This window comes from Odocoileus virginianus, chromosome 13 (assembly GCF_023699985.2).
Source record: "Odocoileus virginianus isolate 20LAN1187 ecotype Illinois chromosome 13, Ovbor_1.2, whole genome shotgun sequence".
In the NCBI taxonomy this organism is placed as follows: Eukaryota; Metazoa; Chordata; class Mammalia; order Artiodactyla; family Cervidae; genus Odocoileus; species Odocoileus virginianus.
The window spans coordinates 31333719-31359371 of NC_069686.1; the positions used below are offsets into that span (position 1 = coordinate 31333719).

Here is a 25653-nt window from a genome sequence, read left to right on the forward strand (position 1 = left end):
ATTTGATGTATAGAATGACTGTATTGCAAATCCCTCCATAGAAGAAATTGCTGAGACAAATATAGATTTATCTGCTCTGTTACTCTAGACTCTTAGTGTTAATTCATTGAAAAATGTATTGAGTACCTAGTATGTATCAGGCAATATGCTAGGACTGGGGATTAAAATGGAAAAGAAAGACATAGTCTTGGCTCCTCCAGAAAATACAATTTAGTGGGAAATATAGATAACTAGACAGTCAACCTCACATTGTTGTGTTTTTCTAGTTGGTGAATGTTTTCTTCTTCACTGGTAGTTGTCACTTCTCAGTATTGAGTTGTTTCAAAATCTGATTTGAGGTGATACTAATTAGTAGTTGTGAATGAGTAATACTGTCTTTTCCCATTCAGGAGCAACCTGCTTTGTTTATTATTCCTAAAACAATAACATCATAAATATGGAATTGGTTTACACATATAATGTCTTATAATGTCTTACATATATAATTCAGTTGGCTTGTTTAAACCTTTTGGGAACAAGCCAGTTACAAATGAATGAATAACTATTTACCACTGTCATTGATGAAGTATATTCTATGTGTCCTTTACATTCAGTAACTCATTTAATCATCAGAACAACCCTGTGAAGAGGATCTTATATTCCCCATTTTATTGAAAAGGGAACAGAAGCACTGAGAGGTTAAGTAACTTGTCCAAACTCATACAGCCAACAAATTGGAACCAGAATTTTAGCCCTGGTATCCAGGCCCCGGAGCCTTTGCTCTGAATCAATAAGCTATATTGACTCCAGAATGAATTAATGTATAAACATTCCATTCTATATAAGGGAAAATTTTAAGTATCAAGAGTTCTAAACTATAAAGCTTTGATTGTCATTGATCGTGATGTAATCTGATTGTCACAAAAAGTTTAGGGGATCTTTAAAATTATTTCATTTGACTGTAAATATAAAATAGAAAAAAAAGTAAAGTCAGTGATAATGACATATTGTAAGAAGTTAATAAATATTTGTTGAGTGACAATCATGAGACATGTATCAGATTTACCTGGTAAGGTCTAAACCAGTGAAAACTTAGTGCAGTTCAAGAATACTACGATTTTCCAACTTTAACACTTATATTTAGAGTCAAAAGTAGGCAAAACTAATATACGAGATACAGTTCTTTGTATCTTCACAAGCTTTCTTCTCTTCCAAGAATTATAAACACATCTCAGAACTATTCTGGTACTATCCTAAAAGGATTTTCTTTCTAAACTGGACATCAGGTGTTTGGAAGTCAGCCTAAAACCAATAAATAACCCCATGCTTCATGGAGTTATTATAAAAAATAACAGTAAGATATCTCATTTATCCTTTACTCAATTTGCCCCTTTGATAACATCTTTCATAACCATGGTGTAATATCACACCTAGGATAATGGACATGAATATATAATCCATTGACCTTATTCAGATTTCACGGGTTTTACATAAATCCCTTTGTGTATGTGTGTGTGTATATTTTATTCTATGCTGTGTTACCACATGTACAGATTTGTAGAACCACAGTCAAGATAAAGAACAGTTGCTTCAACACAAGAATCTGTTGTGCTATCTTTTAATAGAACCTTCCCTCTCCCCAACCTGTGTTCCTAACTCTTGGCAACCACTAATTTGTTCTTCATTTCTATAATGTTATCTTTTCAAAAATGTTATAAAATGGAATCTTGTATTATGTAACCCTTTGAGGTTAGCTTTTTTCACTCAGTAAACTTCCGAGACACTAACTTAAAAAATTCAGAAAAATAGCCATGTAATAATGATATGAAGAAATGCATATTTTTGAATAAGAATTCCTACGTGTTGCCTGTTTCTCCGACCACACCCCCTTTGCTGAATTACCTCCTTCCTCCACTATCTACATCAATTCACATCATGTCAGCAATCTTTTAACTTTGGTAAAAAGATTTTACCTGAGAAGGTGGAAATCATGCAAAGGGAATTGAGCCTGACCTACCATCTACCAAATGTGTAGTTTCTGACAATGAGCTCAAATGAAGGAGTTACATTTAAAAACCACATTTTCACCTTGGAAATTGTATGATTAGACTTATAAAGATGCCATATAAATGAATGTTTGTAACCATTTTGGCCTGTAGAGTTGAGAAGGCTGAGGGTAAACGCTTATTAAATAGTAGAGGATCAGAAACTGGAAAGTAACTAATGCAGGTGGAAAACCTAATAAAATGTTGATGTCTTCACACAAAGTAAAAATAGGGCTTATTATTATTGTTTTACAAATGAGTAAAAGAGAGCTCAAAAACTTTGAGTAATTTGCTTAAAATTACATAGTTGGAGGCAGGTTTAGAATCCAAGTCTATTTTCAAAGAAGTCTCTCAAAAAAAGAAACCAAACCAGTGCTATAAGCAGAGACAATAAAGTGTAAGCATCAGGGGAAGGGAGAGTTTTGTGTGGTAATGCAGTCTGAGTGGACTGTATGTTGACTGAAGTGCAGTGACCATTCTAGCCAGCTTGTAGGATTTGAGGATGCAGATTTATATTTTGGCCTTCCCTGGTGGCTCAGCTGGTAAAGAATCCATCTGCAATGCAGGAGACCTGGGTTCAATCCCTGGCTTGGGAAGATCCCCTGGAGAAGGGAATGGCTACCCACTCCAGTGTTCTGGCCTGGAGAATTCCTTCCTTGGGCTCACAAAGAATTGGACATGCCTGAGCGACTTTCACTTTCATATTTCAGAGACAGCAAGATGAATGTGTTTACGTAGGGAACTGATTCTCAAAGTGGGATCCCCAGACCAGCCTCATTAACCTCACTTAAGAACTTGTTAAAATATGCCTTTTCTGGCTCTGGACCTACTGAATTAGAAACTTTGGGGATGGAATCCTGAAATCTGTTTTAACAAACTTTATACATACTTCAGATGGGCAGTACGGTCTGAGAACCATTAGTAAAAAAAGCTTACTTATGGAGAGCTTATATTGAGTAGTATATGAAAGTGAAGATTTGAAAATAAACTTTCAGTGGCCAAAAATGGTGATCCTATGTTTGAGGGAATTTCTTAGGAACTGTCCTTATTCCTCTGTTCCTTGATTCTGATCCACTTATAGTGATCTCTACTGACTTAAACTCTAAATTTTAGCATATTTGACCTTGATTCCTGCCCCTTCGAATCTACTATTTACTGAAATTGAGTATATTCTATTTTACTCTGACTTACCTCTGGTAGAGGTAGCTCATAAAGTCCTGGGAGGTTTGGGACAATAAGAGAAACTTAGGTGGTATGAATTTTGGTGAAATGAAAGATTTCCAAACTGGCAAGTTTAAACTATTGTTTTTACTATTGACTATCCATAAAATACTCAACAGAGGGGTGACATGACAGAATTATATTTTTGGAAAATAGGTTTGGAAGCAATTTGTAGAATATATGGGGGTGGAAGTCATTTATGGAGCTCATGTCATAAACTAGGCATGAAATAGCCAGAGCTATTTGGCTCTCTGGAAGGGAATGATGCTGGAAGAGAATGATAGAGAAGGGAATAGAATATGAGAAATTTTTAGAGAGAAAATCCAATGTAACTTGGAAACTAATTGGGAATGAATAACAGGGAGGAAATAACAACTAACAAATTAAGAGACTTGATAAGTGGGAAAATGATGCTGTTGACAGAAATGTGACACAATTTCAAGTATCTTGTTTTGGAGAGTTAAGCTTTTAATTTGAATGTATTCAGTGTGAGATAATGGTGAAGTACTAAAGTGTTACTGCTCATTAGATAAATGAATAAAGAGACGTTTTTCTCAAGGATCAAACGAGAGAGTTGGATTGTCTTAGGGAAAATTGTGATTTTCTGCTTTAAATTTTATTTATCCCAACATGATTAAATATATCTGTGTGATTTTTGAAGGCAAGTTATTCCAGACAGCTCATCCACCACTGCAGTAAATGAACAAGACAAAGCTAACTCTGAAAAAAGCATGGCCCTGTGCTGTAGTCGTCTGTGACAGATTGTAATGGTCCTGGTCATGATAGGGCTTTGATGGTACAAGGGAGTGGCTGTGGATATTGGAAAGGATGGTGGTGGTTTAATAAATGAAGAATGGGTCTATCTGGTTTTTTTTTTTTTTTTGGTATATTTTCTTTATTTCAATAGTTTGCTGCTCAATTGATCTTGCTGACCTTGGATGCCTAGAATAATGTACAGCAGAAACAGATATGAAAATCGGTGGCATATGACTGTGGTCTTGTGGAACAATCTGTTAGAGATCCCTGCTTATTTAGAAGTTGCTGATAACTAAAAGATATTGCCTGCTCTGAGATGGGGAAAAGGTTTCCAGGTTCCATTTTCTTATCTTGCCAAATCATGATAGAATTTAGAGTTTGAAAAATAACATTATAGGCATTATTTAATTACATGGAAACTATATGAAAGGGAACATATTTTTTCTTCAGCAGATATTCTATATGCTACTACACTCTTTACCTGACAAGTCATATTTTCTTTTTTAATTCCTTGGAGTTTATTATAAGCTTGAGAATAACATATGAAATAGAGCCTGGGAACCCCAAAACACTGAAGGCAAGGTTCATAAAGCATTTATAAGAAAAGGCTGATACAGGTCTTAAGGCCATCCCCATTAATCCCCTGTTACTATAGGTGTCTGAGGAGCATATTAATATGCCTATTGGCAGTGTAAGTCTATTTCATTTTTGGGTCAAACAGCCAAAAGACTATTTCTTTTCTTTTCTTCTTCTGATTGCTCTACCTGGGCTGTAACTAGCTGAACATTTACAACTCTGAATGATATAATGCAATTAAGACTCTCTATAACACTCTAATTTGCATATCTCATTATATAGAGTGACACCATTAGAAGACATGTGTTGAAGCTTTCAAAATGATTATGATATGTGAATGCATTATGGGAGGAATATGCTTTGCTGAACCAAGATTGTATAGCATTCACAGGCATACTTAGGCTAGCAAGTGCTTCTTGAGGAAGTGATTTCTCTGAGCAAATGTCAAACACATTCTTTATTTTGCTTGTCTTCCTTATGAACACAAGCACAAAAGGCCAAAATAAGATAGAAATACTGTAAAATAGAAGTTTTGGAAGACAGACAACTAGCTAGGCTTCTTATACTGTTTGTCCCTCCAGGTCTGCCCTTCCATTTGGCTTTGGCCCATTGGAGGCACCAGTAGAGAGAGGTTGAGGTATTGGTTTCCTGGGGTTCTTTCATGGTGGACCAAGATTTAGCAGTGACTGCATTTGGAGGAAGATTTCCATGAAATGAATGAAGCTTAAGCTTCAGAACCACTCACAAATTCAGGCTTTTTCCAAGGCCTAGGGAGTGGCTTCAGCAATATTTCATGGTCGTATGTTTTTTTTTCTTTTTTTTTTTAATTAGTTGGAGGCTAATTACTTTACAATATTGTAGTGGTTTTTGTCATACATTGACATGAATCAGCCATGGATATACATGTATTCCCCATCCCGATCCCCCTCTCACCTCCCTCTCCACCCGATGTTTTTGTTAAAAGGAAAAAAATGTTCTGACATTAAAAAGTATATTTGAAAAGAAATTTTAGAATATTTCCATAATACATCACAAATTTTCAAAATCCAAGCAAGAAATAGATTCCTGATAAGGAGATAAATGAAGGATAATTTCTTTTATCATCTCTAAACATATTATTTAAAAAACTAGGAGATAAGCAATGAAATATGAAACAAAAATGATAAATTGAATAATTAAATCAGAAGCTATTCTGATAATGAGAAATAAAAATAAAATTTATTTTTAGATTTTACTAAAAGCTGTAATTCATTAAGAGGAAGAGATAAATTATGAATGGAAAGAATGAAACAGCTCTTGAATTGTTTGATAATCTAATTAACAAAGAAGAATGAATCATACAGACATATTGGAGAAAGATATAAAGTTGCTGATGCTTTGACATGAATTACTGGCATCGATAAAGATAATAGAAAACTCACAGTAAGATCCTATAATGAGGACAGTTAGGACAAACTAGTCAATGACTATTGTCAACTCAAATAGTATTTAATATGAGTTGCTACACAAGAAAACTTGAAATCTTATAGCTTAAATATGTCAGACACTTAATAGATGGTTTCCAAAATTTGAATACAAAAGAAAAAATTTACATGACATTAATAATAGGAACTGTGAAGCTACATATTGTACTAGCTGATTCTAAATTCACAATGATGAAAAATTTCAATCCATAATGTTAGAGAAAATATTGACTTATTTTCTCCTTATAAAAATCAAACTTAAAATTATATGAAGAAGAAATCAGAATGTGCAACAAAAGAAGTCAAATGAAAGATGTTTCAAAACTGTTTCTGGAAACCCCGTAAAGTGGTTGGTTGCAGTTGTGTGGTAGTTAAGAAGTATGGCAAAGAATCTCAGGCCAAGGATGTCATCGAGGAGTACTTCAAATGCAAGAGATGATGAAGTTAAAAAACTGAGTTCTTGTTTTAAAAAAAAACAAAACACAAAAAAAAACAAAAAAAGAAAATTCAAGTTTTATCACCCATTAGTTGTATTGCTTGGTCAAGTTATTTAGCCTTTCTTTATTTTGGTTCCCCTACCTTTAAATTGCAAATAAAAGATCACTATACCCTAAAAAAAAAAAACAAAAAAAAAACTGTTTCTGGTAGTTAATAAAATAATTATTTTCTAGATTTTGCTATGTTTGTGATATTTATTTGATTTTTAAAATTTGAGTTTTTTTAAATTTTAAAATATTCACATTCATTCTTAATCTTATACTTGTAATTTTACTTAAGTTTTTCCTAAAGGGAGTACTTTAAATTATGTAAACTGGAGCCCTGTGAAACCTAAAGCATGGCACCTCTCTATACCACAGCTCTAACTGAGATCTGGTAATAGCTCTCTCACCTTGACCCTTTGGGCCTAACGGTAATAAGTGTTAGACAGTTGTATTGACTCTTTGTGACCCCATGGATTGTAGTCTGCCAGGCTCCTCTGGTCCATGGGATTCTCCAGGCAACAGTACTGGAGTGGGTTGCCATGCCCTTCTCCAGAGGATCTTCCCAGGGATCAAACCCTGATCTCCTGCCTTGCATGCAGTTTCTTTACTGTCTGAGCCACCGGGAAAGTTCAAGGGAGTGGAGTCCCCAACACCCACATTGTTCAAAGGTCAGCTGTATATAAGGAACTCCTTCAACTCAATAGCAAAAAGAATTCAGTTGGATTTGAAAAAAGAGGATTTGCCAACACCCTTCACTTTGCCATCACCCAAAGTGCCATCTAAACCTACCTCTCTTTTGTTTCTTCTATGATACTCCCTGTTTTTGTCTTTGCTTTTTTCTTAAATCTTCTGAGTAGTTTCAATTAATTTCAAGGTTTTGTTTTTTTCTTCACTGTACTTAGCTAATAACATTATGCTTTTTTTCTCTCTAGAATGCATTTTCCTTTTCTCATTTTTATATTTGTTATATATGTTTACATATTTCTCTTTTTAAAAATGACTTAGCATTTAGAAATAATTTGCTTCAGGCTATTACTTTACACGTACTCAGTTGCGTCGGACTCTTTCTGACCCCGTGGACTGCAGCCCACCAGGCTCCTTTGTCCATGGAATTTTCCAGGCAAGTATACTGGAGTGGGTAGCCATTTCCTACTCCAGGGGATCCTCCTGACCCAGGGATCAAACCCTTGTCTCTCGCCTCTCCTGTGTCTCTTGCACTGGCAGGCTGATTCTTTCCTACCTGGGAAGCCCCTTTATTAAATCCCTTTCACTATCCCTTTCAGCTTGCCACTCCAGCCCTCTGCACAGTCAAAAATCAATGCATAACCTATTGATAGCCCTACTTATCTTCATTTCCCCATCAATGCAATCAACAAACCGTGGATTGTGTAGTACTATTATTTACTGTCGAAAAAAAATCCGTGTATAACTGGACCATCACAATTCAAACCTGTGTTGTTCAAGGGTCAACTGTAATTCAGAAATTATGATCAGATATGTGATTTGCAAATATTTTTTTCCCTTTCTGTAGGTTGCCTTTTCACTCTTGACAGTTTGCTACACAGAAGTTTTTTTCAGATTGATGTAGTTCTACTTGTCGTATGTATTTGTGTATTTGCTTTTACTATCTGTGCTTTTGATGTTGTATGCATGAAATCATTGTTAAGACCAATGCCATTAAGCTTTCCCTATGTTTTCTTCTAGGAATTTTACAGTTTCAGGTCTTACCTTTAAGTCTTCCATCTATTTTGAGTTGATTTTTTTGTATGGTGTAAGGATAAAGGCCCAGTTTCATTCTTTTGCACTTGGATGTCCAGTTTTCCCAACACCACTTAAAGAGACTATCCATTTCCTATTGTGAATTCTTGATGTCCTTGTTGAAAATCAGCTGACCTCATGTGTGTATATTTATTTCTGGACTCCTCAATTCTGTTATTCTATATGTCTCTTTTTATGCCAATATCATACTGTTATAATTACTGTAGCTTTGTAATAACATATTTTGAAATCATGAAGTGTAATGCTTCCAACTTTTTCTTCTCAAGACTGTTTTGATTATTTATTTCAGATTTGTTATGATTTTATATGAATTTTAGAGATTTTTGCTGTTTTTATAAAAAATACCATTGGAATCTTGAAAGAGATTGCATTGAGTATGTTGATCACTTTACTTTTTTAAATTAATTAATTTATTTTTAAATGAAGCAAAGATGAATATTTGTAATGGTAAAATGTGCAATTCACAAAGAAAGTAGATGTCATAAACCAACAGACACATAACACCAAAGAAACAAGGATACATAAAGCAAAATCAGAAGAAATATAAGAGAAAAGAAAAATATATAATCATAGTGAGACATATTAACATTTCTCTGAGAATAGTTTACCAAGTGCAGAAAAAATAAAAATAGAAGCATTAATAAGTTAAATATATTTCTATTTATATTAATGTCTTTATCTTTTATCCTACACAAATATATTTAAAATTTTGTATCTCATATGTTGTTATTAGATGTCCATATGACATTTAGAAAAACTGGCAAAAAGATAAGCATTACTAAATTTTAAAAAGAACTTATTTTTTTGTAATTCATTTATACATATATACATTTATTGTTTTTGAAAATTTCCATTATAGGTTATTAGATGATATTGACTATAGTCCCCTGTGCTATATAGTAAAACTTTGTTGCATATCTATTTTTTAAAATTAGAAATCTAGCATTCTATTCAAGCTAAGTCAAACAAGAGGAATCAAAATGTCATAAATTTTTTAGTCAAGCAAAAATTCATGTTTTCTAAAATATATACCAAGCAAAAATTCATGTTTTCTAAAATATATACTATACATATTATTTATATATATGTATGAGAGCTTTTCTACTATGCTTGATAAAGACTTGAGAAATAACATAAAAAAAAAGAAGAGATGGAAAAATTGGAAAACATAGGCCATATGGACATTTTATCAGTAGCAATTCTTTTAATTCATTAACATGGATGTTTTTTCCACTTACTGTGTCTGTTTTAATTTCTATCATCAATGTTTTGTACTTTTCAGTATGCAAGCCTTTTACTTCCTTGATTAAATTCATTCCTAAATATTTCATTCTTTTTGATGCAATTGTTAATGAGGCTGTTTTACTAATTTCCTTTTCAGATAATTCATGTTAGTGTATAGAAATGTAACTGATTTTTGTATATTGATCACATATAGTACAACTTGATTAAATTTGTGTACTAGTCCCAACAGTTCTTTTAATGGAGTCTTTAGGGTTTTCTACACATATGATCAAAATCTCGATGAGATATCACCTTACACATGTCAGGATGGCTACTAAAAAAAAAAAAAAAAGACAGCAAGTGTCAATAAGGATGTTGAGAAGTTGGAACCTTTGTACACTTTTTTTTCCCCATTTATTTTTATTAGTTGGAGGGTAATTACTTTACAACTTTGTACACTTTTGATGGGAATACAAAATGATGTAGTCTCTGGAAAAAGGTATCAAGTTCATCAGAAAATTAAAAATAGAACTACCACCTGATTTAGCTATTTCACTTCTGGGTATTTACCCAAAAGGATTGAAATCAGGATATTGAAGAAATATTAGCACTTCCATGTTCATTGCCAGCATTGTTCGAAATATCCATGATGTGGAAACAATCTAAATGTTCATCACTGGATAAATAAGCATAGCAAATGTGGTTTATTTTTTTTTTTTTTTTTTTTTTTTTTGGGTTTTAAGGTTTTTTTTTTTTTTTCTTTAAACAGTCTGGTCCCTGATGAGGGCCTCTCCACCGCCCCTCTCCAGTTTGGCTACAGTTCTGAACGTCGCTCGATTTTGAGCAGCTCCACCTCGAACACCAAGGTTGCACCACCTGGAATCTTTGGGGGAGCTCCCCGCTCTCCATACCCCAGCTCTGATGGAATCACCAGCTTCCGCTTTTCTCCCTCACACATCCTCCTGGACCACAGCCATGGTCCCACGACTCACCCTAGCAGCCCCTGGTCCCAGCCCTTGATGACCTGGCCTGTGCCCAAGGAGAAGACAAAGGGCTGGTTCTGGGGCAGGCTGCTGTCAAACTCTGTTCCATCTTCTAGCTTCCCCGTATAGTGCATGTGCAGGACGTCCCCTTTCCGAGATTTGATGGGACAGTGGTCTACCCTTTTCTTGACTCCAATCTGCAGCTTCCGTTTGCCCTCGGCCCCTGTGGCCGTGACCAGGGCGCTCAGGCAGATGGACAGTACTGTCAAGACCCAGCTCAGCCTCATCTCTCTCCTCGCCGCGCCCCCGGAGTCAACCCAGTCGTGCCGCCTGTGGTTTATTCTTATAGTGAAATATTATTCAGCTCAAAAATAAGGAAATTATGCCACATGTGACAACATGCATAAATTTTGACTACATTATTCCAAGTGAAAATACCAGTTACAGAAAGACAAGTACTGCTTGATTCCACTTATACATCTAAAAATAGTAAAATTTATAGACGTAGAGAATAGAATTAGGGTTGCCAGGGACTGGTAGCATAGGGGAGGAGGGGATGAGGAACTGCTAATCAAGGTTTCAGTTATGCAAGAGAATGAGTTCTAGAGATCTGATATACAACACGGTGCCTATAGTTAACGATACTGTATTGTACTCTTACAAATCATGTCGTGTTCTTCCCACAATTAAAAAAATACTTTAAAACTGGATAAAATTCTCAAAAACAATCTCCTGAAGTTAATGGAAGGCAAGTGATGAATTGAGAAATATTTGTTTATAAAAAACTGCTGAATGTTAGGTAAACCATGGGAGTTTATAATGTTCTTGCCTGGTGCTGTTCTCTTCTCTGCCATCTTTCTGCACTATTCCTCTGCCTGGTTAATACAGTAATAAAATCAGTGCAGGGCTAGCTGTGAAAAACATCAGTTTCACTGCCAGAGAGGACTGTCTTAACTTAAAGGGGAGAGTGGAGAGAGACAGAGAGAGAGAGAGAGAGAAGAGAGAGAGAGAGAGAGAGAGAGAGAGAGAGAGAGAGAGAGAGAGAAACAAGCTCATTGGTGTTGTCAATAAAAAATAGAAAACTTGGAAGAAAATGAATGGAGAAAACTTAAAGTTCCCCTAGGCGAAGATGATAGCCCTGTTTAGGGCAAGAAAGAGACCAGCTGACAGGTACAATATTTAATAGGGAGATCCCAGAAATGAGATAGTAACTCTTGGACTAGATAAACTCTATACCTTGCTGGCTGAGTGAAAGGCTGTGCACATAAGCAGGAAATACCAAAGAGAGATTTGTATAAAGTAAAAGCTTAGGAAGACTTGAAAGAAGCTCTCAATCCACACAGAGGGGGGAAGCCATATTAGCTCAAGATGTTTGGATATATTTTCTGATCAAGCACTGGTCAGCTGCTATACAATCAGGATGACTCCTGGGAAACTAGGCTAAAAAGTGAAAAAAAATATTGAGCAGAGACATCAGTTCCCACACTGCAAGGCAAGGAAAGTTTCCACAGATTAACTCCAAGCAAGTCATTAAAAAGAAAAACAAACAAACCAAAACAAATACACAAAAAACAGCAACAATAATCCTCAGGAGTGGAACAGAATTCAGAGTTGCTAAACTTTGATAGCCAGTTTTCAACAAAAATTGATGGAAAATTCAGAGTAACAGAGAAGTAGTTTCCTGAGTATTTTTCCTTTACTCAGGAAAAAATAAACAGCCAATACAAATTGGCACAGATGTTGGATTTAGCAAAAAAGATTCAAAGCAACTATTATGAATAGAATTAAAACAACTGTGTAATTATGTTTAAAGGATTCAAAGAAAATATGGTGATGATGACTCAATAAATACAAAATATCAATAAAGAATAGAAGTTATAAAGTAGAACCAAGTAGAAATTCTATATTTGCAAAGTATGATGATCAAAATGAAAAATTCACTGGTTGGGCTAAGCAGATTTGAGATGGCAGAAAAATTAGTGACTTTGAAGATATGGCAAAAAAAATGAACCAGTCTGTAGAACAGAAAGAAAAAAAAAACTAAGAAAAATAAGCAGAACATCAGAGACTCATGGGACAATATTTAAATGCACTAACACACATATAATGAAATTTTAGGAAAGGAGAACAGAGGAAAACATTTAGAAAATATACTTGAGGAAATAATAGCTGAACAATTTTCAAATTTAGTAGAAAACAATCTACAGACCCAAGGATCTCAATAAAACTCAAGTAGGATACACAAATATAGACACATCTGGATACATTGTTGTCAACCTGATGAAAGTGTCAAGAGAAAAATGCTCATTGTATCCAGAGGAACTACAGCATGTTTAATAAGAGAGTTCTTTTCAGAAACAATGGAGGCCAGAAGGACAAGGAATGACATATTCAAAGTGAGAAAGACATAAAAGACCTTGTCAGCCAAGAAAGTTATATTCAACAAAACTATTCTTCATACATGAAGAAGAAATAAAGATTCTTCTAAGTGAAGAGTAAGAGAATTTGTTGCTAGACCTGCCTTAGTATTTAGAAGTATAGTCCATGGGGTCACTAGGAGTCGGACACGACTGAGCGACTTCACTTTCACTTTTCACTCTCATGCATTGGAGAAGGACATGGCAACCCACTCCAGTGTTCTTGCCTGGAGAATCCCAGGGACGGCGGAGCCTGGTGGGCTGCCGTCTATGGGGTCGCACAGAGTCGGACACGACTGAAGTGACTTAGCAGCAGCAGCAGCAGCAGTATTTAGAAGAAATCCTAGAGGAAGTACTTATTTAGGATGAAAGGAAATGATACTAAAGGGTAACTTAAACTTATAGAAAGAAATGAAAAGAACCATGAATAGTAAATACATTGGCAAATATAAAAGTCTGTATATTTTTCTTTTCTTAATTTCTTTGAAAGATAAAAATTTAAAAAAATACTTATAACACTATTGTTTATTTGATAATATACATAGGTAGAATACATACATTTAATAACATAAAGGAAGATGGAATAAATGGGGTAATATTGCAGCAAAATTTCTCTATTTTACTGGAATTTGGAGACATTAACACAAATCAAATTGTGAACAGTTCAGATGCCTATTGTGATCTGCAGAGCAACCAGTAAGAAAATAATTAAAATATTTAGTTAAAAATAAACATAAAAATTAAAAACACACTAAGTACATTGATTAGTTACAAAAGAAAGCCGGACCAAAAAAAAAAAAAAAAAGAAAAAAACCAGAGAAACGAAAATGGCATAATAGAAAACATAGCAAATGACAGCTATAAATTTAACCATATCAATAATAACCTTAAATACAGTGGTAAAGAATCTGCCTGCCAGTGCAGGAGACGTGGGTGACTTCGACCCATGGATTGGCCAGATCCCCTGGCATAGGAAATGACTGATAACACACTCCAGTGTTCTTGTCTGGGAAATCCTGTGGACAAAGGAGCCTGGCAGGCTACAGTCCCTGGGGTTGCAAAAGACTTAACGAGTAAGCAACAATAAGTTGGGTTAAGATAAAAAGGAGCAAATCACTGACATATACTAGTGTGAATGTACCTCAAACACATGGTCAGTGAAAGAAGCCTGACACAAAAGACTATGATTTGTTTGGTTCTATTTAAGTATACTTTTCAGAAAAGGCAAAACTATCGAGCCAGAAAGATTAGTGGTTGCCTGAGTTTGTGTGTGGGAGCAGGTTTGACAATAAGCAGGCATGAGGGATCTTTTTAGGGTCATAGAAATGACCTAAACTCAAGTGCGATGATAATTGCACAATTGTACATGTCCACTAAAAATAATTCAATTTTATCATTATAATAGCCTATAAATAAAATTTCAGTGAAAGTGGAAGTCTCTCAGTCATGTCTGACTCTTTGCGACCCCGTGGACTATACAGTTCATGGAATTCTCCAGGCTAGAATACTGGAGTGGGGAGCCTTTCTCTTCTCCAGGGGATCTTCCCAATCCAGGGATTGAACCCAGGTCTCTTGCATTGCAGGTGGATTCTTCACCAGCTGAGCTACCAGGGGATCCCAAAATTTCAGTAAAGCTCTTTAAAGCAAAGGTAAGTCATCATGTTGGTAGACAATTGATGTTTTCTTATACAAACAAAATGAAAATGATGTTTGAATTTAGCCACAGAACTCCAACTATCTTATGGAATCATCAATATATTTTAATTTGTTGTCTTGTTTGAATTTTCCTGTTCATATTATCAAAATGCCTTGTAGGCAAAAGAATTTGTGGTAAGCAGTTATCCTTCAAAGCTCTGAGTAAGTGTGACCCTGCAAATGTTAGAGACAATCTCTGTTTAGATTGGAAAGCGATACAGACATTCTCCTTGTCGTTTCACTATTTTGTTCTTTAAGGTTAGTTTTGCCTAATTTTATTATGTCCATTTCATTTTTGCTTTTGTAAGTTCAGTGACCCAGTTCAACTTTCCTTTGGTTCAATTCTTCCATAAAATGTATATATATACATTTTATATATAAATATAAAATGTATATATATATACATATACATATATATATAACAGTGTATACATGTATATATACGTATCACACTGGTCTGCATTTATCACATTGGTTCTGTGTATCTGTTCTAGTGAACATTACTGTGACTTAGACATTAGCTTGATTTAGTTTGGTTCAGTTTGGATTTGCCCAAACATGTTCTGTGTTCATACATCAAGTGCCTAACATCCACTTGCAGTTGTCATCCATGCCCCTTCCAATCAGGTTAGATAATGTGACTTGGGAAGCAGATTTCTTATTAGCATACCGCTTGATTGATCTAATAAACTTTAATTTAGTTCAGTTTAGCTTATTCCCCCACTCCCCCCCCAGGGTGCAGCATGAGTTTCACCAACTTGTTGAGGTAAGATTCTGATTCCACAGCTTTTAATGCATCCCAGAGGAACTTACTCAACAGTTCTCCTACTACTAGGGGCTGCCAATATGTAGCCTTGTTAGTCTCCTACCTTACCTAATTATTCATTTACTGAATAATCAGGTGCACTTTTCCAGAAAAGTTAACCACGAGGTTAACACAGAAGCTATTGAAATTAATTATAACCACTGAGATGAATACTCAAAGTCATCTGAAAATTCTAATAGGAAAAACATACCAGAGTTGCCTAGTGAAGGTTTTTGGGTTGGTGTGGTCACTAATGTGTGTGAACTCAATGAGCTGTTAAATATATTGTAACTAGAATGATATAATTGTATTTTAGCAAAACTTTTTTTTTAGAAAGTTAAAAACAATGAAATTTGGACATGAATTTTCATTTCTGTGTTTCTGAAACACTTTTCTAGACTCATGTCAACTTTTTTTTTTTTTTTTAATTTTTCAAGGTTTTATTGCAAACCAAAGTTGGTTTATCACACACAAAAAGGTGTGTGGTAGGGAGGGGAGAAAGAATTGTACATATTATAACCATGTTAATTACAGTACATTAAAATGGTGGTTTACATTACAAATAAGCCTGTAAGTTTAAATATACTAGTGTTATAACCCAATGTACAGACTTTCTTTATACAATACATACAATTATCAGGAATGCAAAAAAAAAAAAAAACACAACATAAATAATGCCCATTTTATAGGTGACATTTTAAACAATGAAAACACCAGGCTCTGACTGACAACTGGGGCATTGGTCCATAAAAACCCTTTCTAAAAATAGAAATATTTGTAGCAGCAATGCTTTCTTTAAGCATCTGGATACAAGTCATTGCAAGACCATTTTCAATAAATTTTAGTTATTAAGTATATCTTACAAAAAAAAAAACAGTCTACACATAAATTTATCTTCCAAATATGGAAGAAACAAACAATGTCCCACGTTGTCGTGTTCTGCGTCACATTGATGCTTATAACTGAGTCCTTCTGGGAGCAAGCATACCACACTCATACGGCGGATCACACAGGAGTCCACAGGAGAAACGGAACGAAAACACTCGGCAACAGGAAAAGCTTTGGAGCTAACACGATCTCATCAGAAAAGGCACATTTCATAAGATTCGTTATCGTGGCCCCGACAGGCCTCCAGAAGCGCCTTCTCAGAACAGCCAGTGAGACCACTGCATCTGTCTCGGGCGGCCTTCTACTGCTCATTTCAGAGATAGCACCACATTGGAAGGAAGAATAAAGAGGAGAATCTCACAAGCTCATTGAGGAGGATGTGCTCTTCGAAAAGCTTCCAGCAAACAGTGTGCAATAAGACTGCCAAGATGTGCAAGCTTCCAGGGATGTGCAAATTCTTTTAAGATGTCCTGTCAGCTGGCAGCTCTGCCAAAAGGTTAACTAAGAAAATCCTTTGCAACCAACCCTAAGACCGTTTAGAGGAAAGAGTCCATGGGAGGTGCATAGGAAAAGCCCAGAAAGGCTTCAGCCGCTTCCTTGACGCTGGCCGTGAGGAGGAGGCTGTCCGGGGACCGGCCGATGGAGTTGGGGACCGGCTCCTCGGTGAACTCAGGATCAAAGTGCCGCAGGTCGCTGGGTCCGCTCACATTTGGGTTAAAAGAGGGAGTAATCTTCTTATTAATGAGATCTTCCTAGTTAATTAGGGAGAAGAAGACATGATTCTTAATCTCCATAAAGTCATCCTTGGCACCCAGCCTCTTTGTCCTGTCCTTCTGCAGGAGCCCTTCCAGGACGTGTCTTGCAGAGTTTGTAATATTTGGCTTCAGCTGGAGGGGCTTGTTCAGAATGTTGTCGTACATCTCAGCTGTGTTCCAGCTATAAAAGGGAGGCAGGCCATACAGCATCTCATATAAGACGGCCCCCAGGCACCACCAGTCCACCGTTCTATCATAGGGCTGCTTATGAAGCACCTCAGGCGCCAGATACTCGGGCGTGCCGCAGAAGGTGGAAGTCGTGCCATTATGTTCAATGTTCTCCTTGCAGAGTCCAAAGTCAGTAAGGACAATGTGTCCTTGTGAATCTAGCAAAATATTCTCTGGTTTTAAGTCTCTATAAACGATGTTCAGAGAGTGCAGGTAACCCAAGGCACTGGCTATTTCAGCAGCATAGAATCGAGCCCGTGGTTCCAGGAAGCATCGCTCCCTCTGGAGATGGTAGAACAACTCTCCACCGTTGATGTAGTCCAGAACGAAGTACAGTTTGTCGGTCGTCTGGAAGGAGAAGTGAAGGCCCACCAGAAAAGGGTGTTTCACGTTCTTCAGGAGAACATTCTGCTCCGACATAATATGCTTTTCCTCCTTCTTTTTCAGGATTGCCTTCTTTTGTAAAACTTTAACTGCATAGAATACTTCTTCTGCTTTGTGTCTTGCCAGGAGAACCTTTCCAAAACTGCCTTTTCCAATTACTTTCAAGAAGTGAAAGTCAGACGGTTTAGCATGAGGATTGGATGATGGGCCCAGGTTGATTTGCTGAGAGGGACTTGGTGGAGGAGAAGGGTTGGCATTCATAAGCTCAGGCTCCTGAGGTGGGGAGATTTTCAAAATGGACTGAACTTCAGGGTGTTTGCATGCATAGGAGTTATTGGCAATCTTCTGAATAAAGTCGTTCAGGCCCATCCTTCTCTGTTTCATGAAAGCTTTCTGAAGCAGTAGAAAGAGAATTGGAGGAGTTTCCAGGAGATCTGAGTTTCCAGCTGGGTGTTTTAGAATGTCTCATGTCAACTTTTAAAACGGAAGTATCTATGTTCATTTTTGACAAAATTGTTTTCTATTGTCCTTATTCTCCCATCCCACTTCTGCATTTGGACTTGTCAAAATTTTTTCCCTTATTTTTCAAATCTGAAGAGACATAAGATGTAGAAAGAATGTGGATTTTCATATCAAACCATCCCAAGTTTGCTGGTTTAGTTGCTAAGTCATTTTGACTCTTTTTCGACTTCATGGATTGTAGCCCACCAGACTCCTCTGTCCATAGGATTTGCCAGACATGAATATTGGAGTGGGTTGCCATTTCCTTCTCCAGGGGATCTTCCCCACCTAGGGATCAGGTCCTGCTTGGCAGGAGGATTCTTTATCATTGAGCCACCTGGGAAGCCCCCCTTGTCTCAAGATGAAAGTTGTAAAATCTATCTCAGAGGACTCTGTGAGAAGTGAAAGTAATGTCCATAAAACCTCTGGCACAAGTAGTACACAACAAATATTGGCAGACGCCCTTTATTTTCCTTTCCTTTTCTCTTCACTATTGCAACCTTTGTATGTCTACTGAAGACAAGCTTGTTGGTAGCCATAATGTCCTTAAGAAGTCTCTCTCTGTTTTGTAGAGAAATACGGTGATAGTCATTCATTTATTTATTCAATGATCTTTATGGCCCCCATTATGTGTTGAGGGCTTCCCAGATGATTCAGTGGTAGAGAATCCTCCTGACAAGTGGGAGACTCAGGTTTATCTCTGGGTGGGGAAGGTCCCCTGGAGAAGGAAATGGCAACCCACTCCAGTATCCTTGCCTGGGAAATCCCATGGACAGAGCAATTTGGCAGGCTATGGTCCATGGGATCTCAAAAGTGTGGGACCTGACTTAGCAACTAAATAGCAGTGACAATAATGGGTTGGACAGTGCTCCGCACATTGGATATAGATATGAACAAAATTGAAATCCCTGCCCTCATGGAGCATACATATTATAGTTATGAGTAATCACATAGGTTTAGCTCTTTTAAAAAGAAGCCTGAATTAATATAAAGTCAATTAGAATTTCCACAGTTTTGAAAGTGCTATTGTAAACTGCCAGTGATATGGTGGTCGAATGACCTGACATTAGAAACAATGTCTGTCCTCACATGAAGTCTGGTATCAGATGTTTTAGACAGTTTGAAGATACTTAAAAAAAAAAAAAATAAAAGGATAAATTAGTCCTTGTCACAAATCTTACCTCTTTTTCTCTTTAAAACAACCATTAAAGGCAGGTCTTATTTTTCTTCTATTTATAATTAGGAACCAAAGATGAAAAGATAAAAAATCTTGCCTATATTATATAGCCAGAACGTAGTGGTTCTGTTTGTCTTCAAAATCCATCTTCTTGATACTCTGTCAAGATAATGTGGCAGCATTTGCTAATTAGATCAGCACCAGTTCCTAACAATGGTGATTAAGATGGCCTTTGTCTTTGATACCCTTCTCTATTTGTATCCTGTTCTTCCTTCCTGCATTTTAAAATGGCCTAACCAGGGTTATCATCAGACACAGATTCTATGGAGCAGAGGTGGGAATACACGATTTCAAGAGTTGCTTCAGTCTTGTGATTTATGATCTTTATGGGTTGGTAGCTTAACATTTTATTCCATTTATTTTCATTTTTAAAATCAGAGAATAATGTTTAACCCAAATGAATGAATCTATAAAGGGAGAATTTCAAGCTTGATGGCACATGGGGACAAGGGAAATATTTTATGGATGGGGCAGATGACTTTCTGGGCCTTGGTTTACTACTAGAGTAGACAAATCAGATGGTAAAGAATCTGCCTGCAGCGTGGAAGACCTGGATTTGATCCCTGGGTTGGGAAGATCCCCTGGAGGAGGGCCTGGCAACACACTCCAGTATTCTGGTTTGGAGAATCCCCATGGACAGAGAAGCCTGGCCGGCTATAGTCCACGGATTGTAAGAGTGGAGCATGACTGAGTGACTAAGCACAGTCACCTACTCCATGGACTCTGGTCCCGGATGTGCATTACGTTCGACTTCAGAGAGCAATGATTTAGAGACACCATGAAGTTCTTGTTTATAGGAAAGATAAAAGACGTTGTTTTCTTTTTTGTCAAATATGTTGTCTGAATTACATACTACTCCACTGTGACAGTCTGAAAACACCCCTTAGGTGACAAGAATCAGTAATTCATAGAGTATGCTCACTGAAAATATTTTCCTGGACTGGGTGAGTTTTACCATTAATAAATTAAATGAAACTTCTAAAATCATCTCCCAAATGAGGTATTTTTCCTATGTAGATTCAATTCTTTGAGAAAGTGTATCAAAGGACAAAGTCACCAGTACCATATCTCTATTTTGTTACAATTACATAAACTTTTGAATGAAAACAATGATGATTTCAACGGTAAAAACAGATTTCAAAAGGGTACATTGAATACAATCACAGATATATTCTAATGCCTGTTTAGCCTAGAAAAACTAATTATAAAAATACACAGAAAATGTCATTTATATCTTAAATTCTCCAAATAAAAAATCTTTGCACCAAAAATTGTCTCTTTCCTATTATTTGGGGAGCACAGAGGAGAAATCGACTTCCATAAAGAGCCAATATCTTCAGCTTTCCCTCTTTCCTAATTATATGGAAAGTTACTCTGAAGTCAGACTAATTTTATGCATTAATTAACCTGATTCCCCCATGCAAATATTTAACAAACATCCAAGAAACAAATATTCAGACATTGATTGGATTAAACAAATATTCAGCCATTGATTACTTTAAACTGAACCCATAATCCAGATTCCATATGCTGTTTGTTTTTTCCTCACCTGAAGTGGATGGATGAGTGTAGGTTTGATTTTTCTTACACTCCCGGGGTTTTGAGCATCATTTGATAAAATTGATTTCCCTACAAACTGACAGGCCGATAGACAAGGAGCATATTTATTTCTTTGTCAGAGAAATGGGCTATAATTTGGAACACCAGGGCCAATCTTTCTCAAGTAAAATCTATTTCTTTCATTTAAATTATATTTAATTTAATTTATAAATTATAATGAGATGAGTTATAGAGAAAATTCAAGATGTATATAATATCTAAACAGTTTTGCTTGTGTTAATAAAAATATTTGAATATCAACAGTGTCATATCTCAACCAATAAATAATAATCACTGTTGCCTTGTAGAAACATGTAGATGGCTTGCCCTAACTTGACAATAAATATTGAAGGAAAAAGAGCAAAAGGCAATAACTTTGTAAAAATTCTGTGATAAACCTTAAAAAATAAACCTCCAAAGTTTTTATTTTAATTTTACTATTACCCTTCCTTTCTTCTCCCTTAGCTCTCTCTTATCCATTATTCAGAACTTATTGAGACTGTACTATATTGCAGGCTATGTACTAGATACTAGATAAGCTAGTCTTTACATTTTAAAAATAGTTATATTAAAGAGATACCTGGAGTAACAGGCAAGTTTGGCCTTGGAGTACAAAATGAAGCAGAGCAAGGGCTGACAGAGTTTTGCCAAGAGAACACACTGGCCGTAGCAAATGCCCTCTTCCAGCAACACAAGAGATGACTCTACACATGGATATCACCAGATGGTCAATACCAAAGTCAGACTGATTATATTCTTTGCAGTGGAAGATGGAGAAGCTCTATACAGTCAGCAAAAACAAGACTGGGAACTGACTGTGGCTCAGATCATGAACTCCTTATTGCAAAATTCAGACTTGAATTGAAGAAAGTAGGAAAAAACCACTTGGTCATTAAGGTATCAGTTCAGTTCAGTTGCTCAGTTGTGTCCAACTCTTTGTGACCTCATGGACTTCAGCACACCAGGCTTCCCTGTCTACCACCAACTCCCTGAGCTTGCTCAGACTCATGTCAGTTGAGTCGCTGATGCCATCCAACCATCTCATCCTCTGTCATCCCCTTCTCTTCTTGCCTTCAATCTTTCCCAGCATCAGAGTCAGTTATTCCCATAAAGTGGCCAAAGTATTGGAGTTTCAGCTTCATCATCATTCCTTCCAATGAATATTCAGGACTGACTTTCTTTGGGATTGACTGGTTTGATCTCCTGGCAGTCCAAGGGACTCTGTCAAATCCCTTATGATTGTACAGTGGATGTAACAAATAGATTCAATGGATTAGATCTGATAGAGTGCCTGAAGAACTATGGACAGAGGTTTGTGACACTGTACAGCAGGTGGTGATCAAAACCATTCCCAAGAAAAAGAAATGCAAAAAGGCAAAATAGCTGTCTGAGGAGGCCTTACAAATAGCTGAGAAAAGAAGATACATGAAAAGAGAAAAGGAAAGATACTCGCATCTGAATGCAGAGTTCCAAGGAATAGCAAGGAGAGATAAGAAAGCCTTCCTCAGTGATCAATGCAAAGAAATAGAGGAAAACAATAGAATGGGAAAGACTAGAGATCTCTTCAAGAAAACTGGAGATACCAAGGGAACATCTTATGCAAAGATGGGCACAATAAAGGACAGAAGTAGTATGGACCTAACAGAAGCAGAAGATATTAAGAAGAGGTGGCAAAAATACACAGAAGAGCTATACAAAAAGCAAAAAACATCTTACTGATCCAGATAACAATGATGGTGTGATCATTCACTTAGAGCTGGATATCTTGGAGTGCAAAGTCAAGTGGGCCTTAGGAAGCATCACTAAGCTAGCAGAGGTGACGGAATTCCAGCTGAACTATTTCAAATCCTAAAAGATGATTCTGTGAAAGGGCTGCACTCAAAAAGTCAGTAAATATGGAAAACTCAGCAGTGGCCACAGAACTGGAAAAAAATCAGTTTTCATTCCAATCCCAAAGAAGGGCAATGCCAAAGAATGTTTAAACTATTGTGCAATTGCACTCATTTCACATGCTAGCAAAGTATTGCTCAAAATTCTCCAAACCAGGCTTCAATAGTATGTGAACTGAGAACTTCCTCATGTTCAAGCTGGATTTAGATAAGGTAGAGAAACCAGAGACCAAATTGCCAACATCCATTGAATCACAGTAAAAGCAAGATAATTCCAGAAAAACATCTACTTCAGCTTCACTGACTAGCCTAAAACCTTACTGTGTGGATCACAACAAACTGTGGAAAATTCTTAAAGAGATGGGAATACCAGACCCTTTACCTGCCTCCTGAGAAACCTGTATGTAGGTCAAGAAGCATCAGTTAGAACCAAACATGGAACAATGGACCAATTCCAAACTGGGAAAGGAGTATGTCAAGACTCTATATTGTCGCCTTACTTATTTAACTTTTATGCAGAATACATCATGCAAAATGCCAGGCTGGATGAAGAACAAGCTGGAATCAAGATTGCCGAGAGAAATATCAATAACCAATAACCTCAGATATGCTGATGATATCACACTCATGGCAGAAAGCAAAGAGGAACTAAAGAGCCTCTTGATGAAGGTAAAGGAGGAGAGTGAAAAAGTTGGCTTAAAACTCAGCATTCAAAAAATGAAGATCATGGCATCTGGTCCCATTGCTTCATGGCAAATAGATGGGGAGACAATGGAAACAGTGACAGACTTTATTTTCTTGGGCTCCAAAATCTCTGCAGATGGTGACTGCAGCCATGAAATTAAAAGATGCTTGCTCCTTGGAAGAAAAGCTGTGACTGACCTAGACAGCATATTAAACAGAAGAGACATTACTTTGCTGACAAATGGTCAACTAGTCAAAGCTATGGCTTTTCGAGTGATCACGTATGGGTGTGAGAGTTGTACCATAAAGAAGGCTGAACACTGAAGAATTGATGCTTTTGAACTGTGGTGTTGGAGAAGACTCTTGAGAATCTCTTGGACTGCAAGGTCAATTGGTCTCTTGGACAAAGAGGTCAGTCCTAAAGGAAATCAGTCCTGAATATTCATTGGAAGGACTGATGCTAAAGCTGAAGCTCCAATGCTTTGGTCACCTGATTCTAAGAGCCGACTCATTAGACAAGACCCTGATTCTGGGAAAGATTGAAGGCAGGAGGAGAAGGGGATGACAGAGGATGAGATGGTTGGATGGTATCACTGATTTCAATGGACATGAGTTTGAGCAAGCTCTGGGAGATGGCAAGAACAGGGAAGCCTGGCATGCTGCAGTCCATGGGGTTGGAAAGAGTCAGTCACAACTGAGTGACTGAACAATAACATATTAGGTAGCATTTTGAGAGGTAGAAGAAGGGAGGAGGGGCAAGAGAAGGGTAAGAGCAATGAGTAAGATGGAAAGAAAGTATGTCGATGAAGGCAAAGACAAAGGTAAATTGTTAATGTTGAGTCGCATTATATTCACCTTTATTTCCCCTTGAGTTTGTTGTTTTACTGACTTACCAAGTGTTTATTGAGTGAATACTGTTTCAGGCACTGGTCTAAGCCCTGAGGACATAAAGTCAAGAAAGACTTGCCTATTCTCATCCTGCTAGAAGGTACAACCCAGTGGGGAAGATCAGGGTCCATAAAGCACACTGGCCTTGGAGAACATGTGATGCAGAGCCATGCACAGAGAACTGTGCCCGCCCAGGGAGAAAGCCTACAAGTCAGATGAGAAAATGGCACTGAATTTACAATGAGGAGACCCTGAATATAACAAAACAGAGAACATTTATTTGTCAAGTTGGCTAGATCAAAAGGGAAGGATTTAACAAGCAAAAGGGAAAGACATGACTATACCTCTTCAGGCTTATCAGCCTGAAAATCCCATGGTTAACTTAAAATATAAATGAGTAGATTTACCACTTGCTCTGTCGTGGTTTAATGCTTATAGATTGCCAACTCACTTCACAGATATACATCCCACAAGATGACATTGTGTGGTAAGTTTAATTTATAGGCTTATAAATATTGTTTGATTTCTTTGATAAGTCCCACGTTATTTTATCATAATAGCAAATGATCAATAGTTCAATGACTATCTTAACCGTATTGAACAAACTGCCCGATATGTTAAGTCTATTTGCCAGAGTTATTATTTTACTCTAGAGAAATGGCTTTTTGTTTAACTGGCAGTTCCTAAAAAGTAGTCAGCTCTGCCAGTCATACCATGACGTGGTGGTAGCTGCTGCAAAGTTGAAGTTGAATGTCTTTCCTCACTTTGTACGGAGAAGGGCAAACAGTGCACTTTACGTACTTCTCTTTTGTGGCTGAGGCAACAAGCGAAGAGCTGTGTCTTACTGTGTTAGCTGTGCATAGACAGGAGTATATTTAATGGTTGTCAAAATAAAATCCTTCAGTTTCAATGATGCTTTAGACAAACCATCAAAGTAGCACTGACATGAATAAATTAAGCAATTATTTTGAGGTCATTTTCAACCAAGAAAGCCAATATTAGAAAAATAGAATTTTTATACATTATAATGTAGAAAAGATGTATATAAAATTATCAAAATAATGTTAACAGTAAAACAAAATAAATTAGATACTAGACCTAGTCGATGATGGTACATAATAAGATGTAAAATAGTATAGATTCTTTTTATAATTGTGATTTTGCAAATTCATATT

At 36.7% G+C, this 25653-nt stretch overlaps 1 protein-coding gene and 1 pseudogene across 1 annotated transcript; both read right to left on the reverse strand.

Moving 5' to 3' along the window:
* Nucleotides 1-10228: 10228 nt before the first annotated feature.
* On the reverse strand, nt 10229-10833 carry LOC139037999 (peptidyl-prolyl cis-trans isomerase FKBP2). The gene is made up of 2 exons (XM_070475834.1): nt 10518-10833; nt 10229-10484 (listed from the first exon to the last, which is right to left on the reverse strand). The coding sequence occupies exons 1-2, from the start codon at nt 10793-10795 to the stop codon at nt 10340-10342; spliced, it is 423 nt and encodes a 140-aa protein (XP_070331935.1). The 5' UTR covers nt 10796-10833; the 3' UTR covers nt 10229-10339.
* A 5002-nt stretch (nt 10834-15835) lies between these two features.
* LOC110132817 (serine/threonine-protein kinase Sgk1-like) lies at nt 15836-18102 on the reverse strand (annotated as a pseudogene).
* Nucleotides 18103-25653: the final 7551 nt, after the last annotated feature.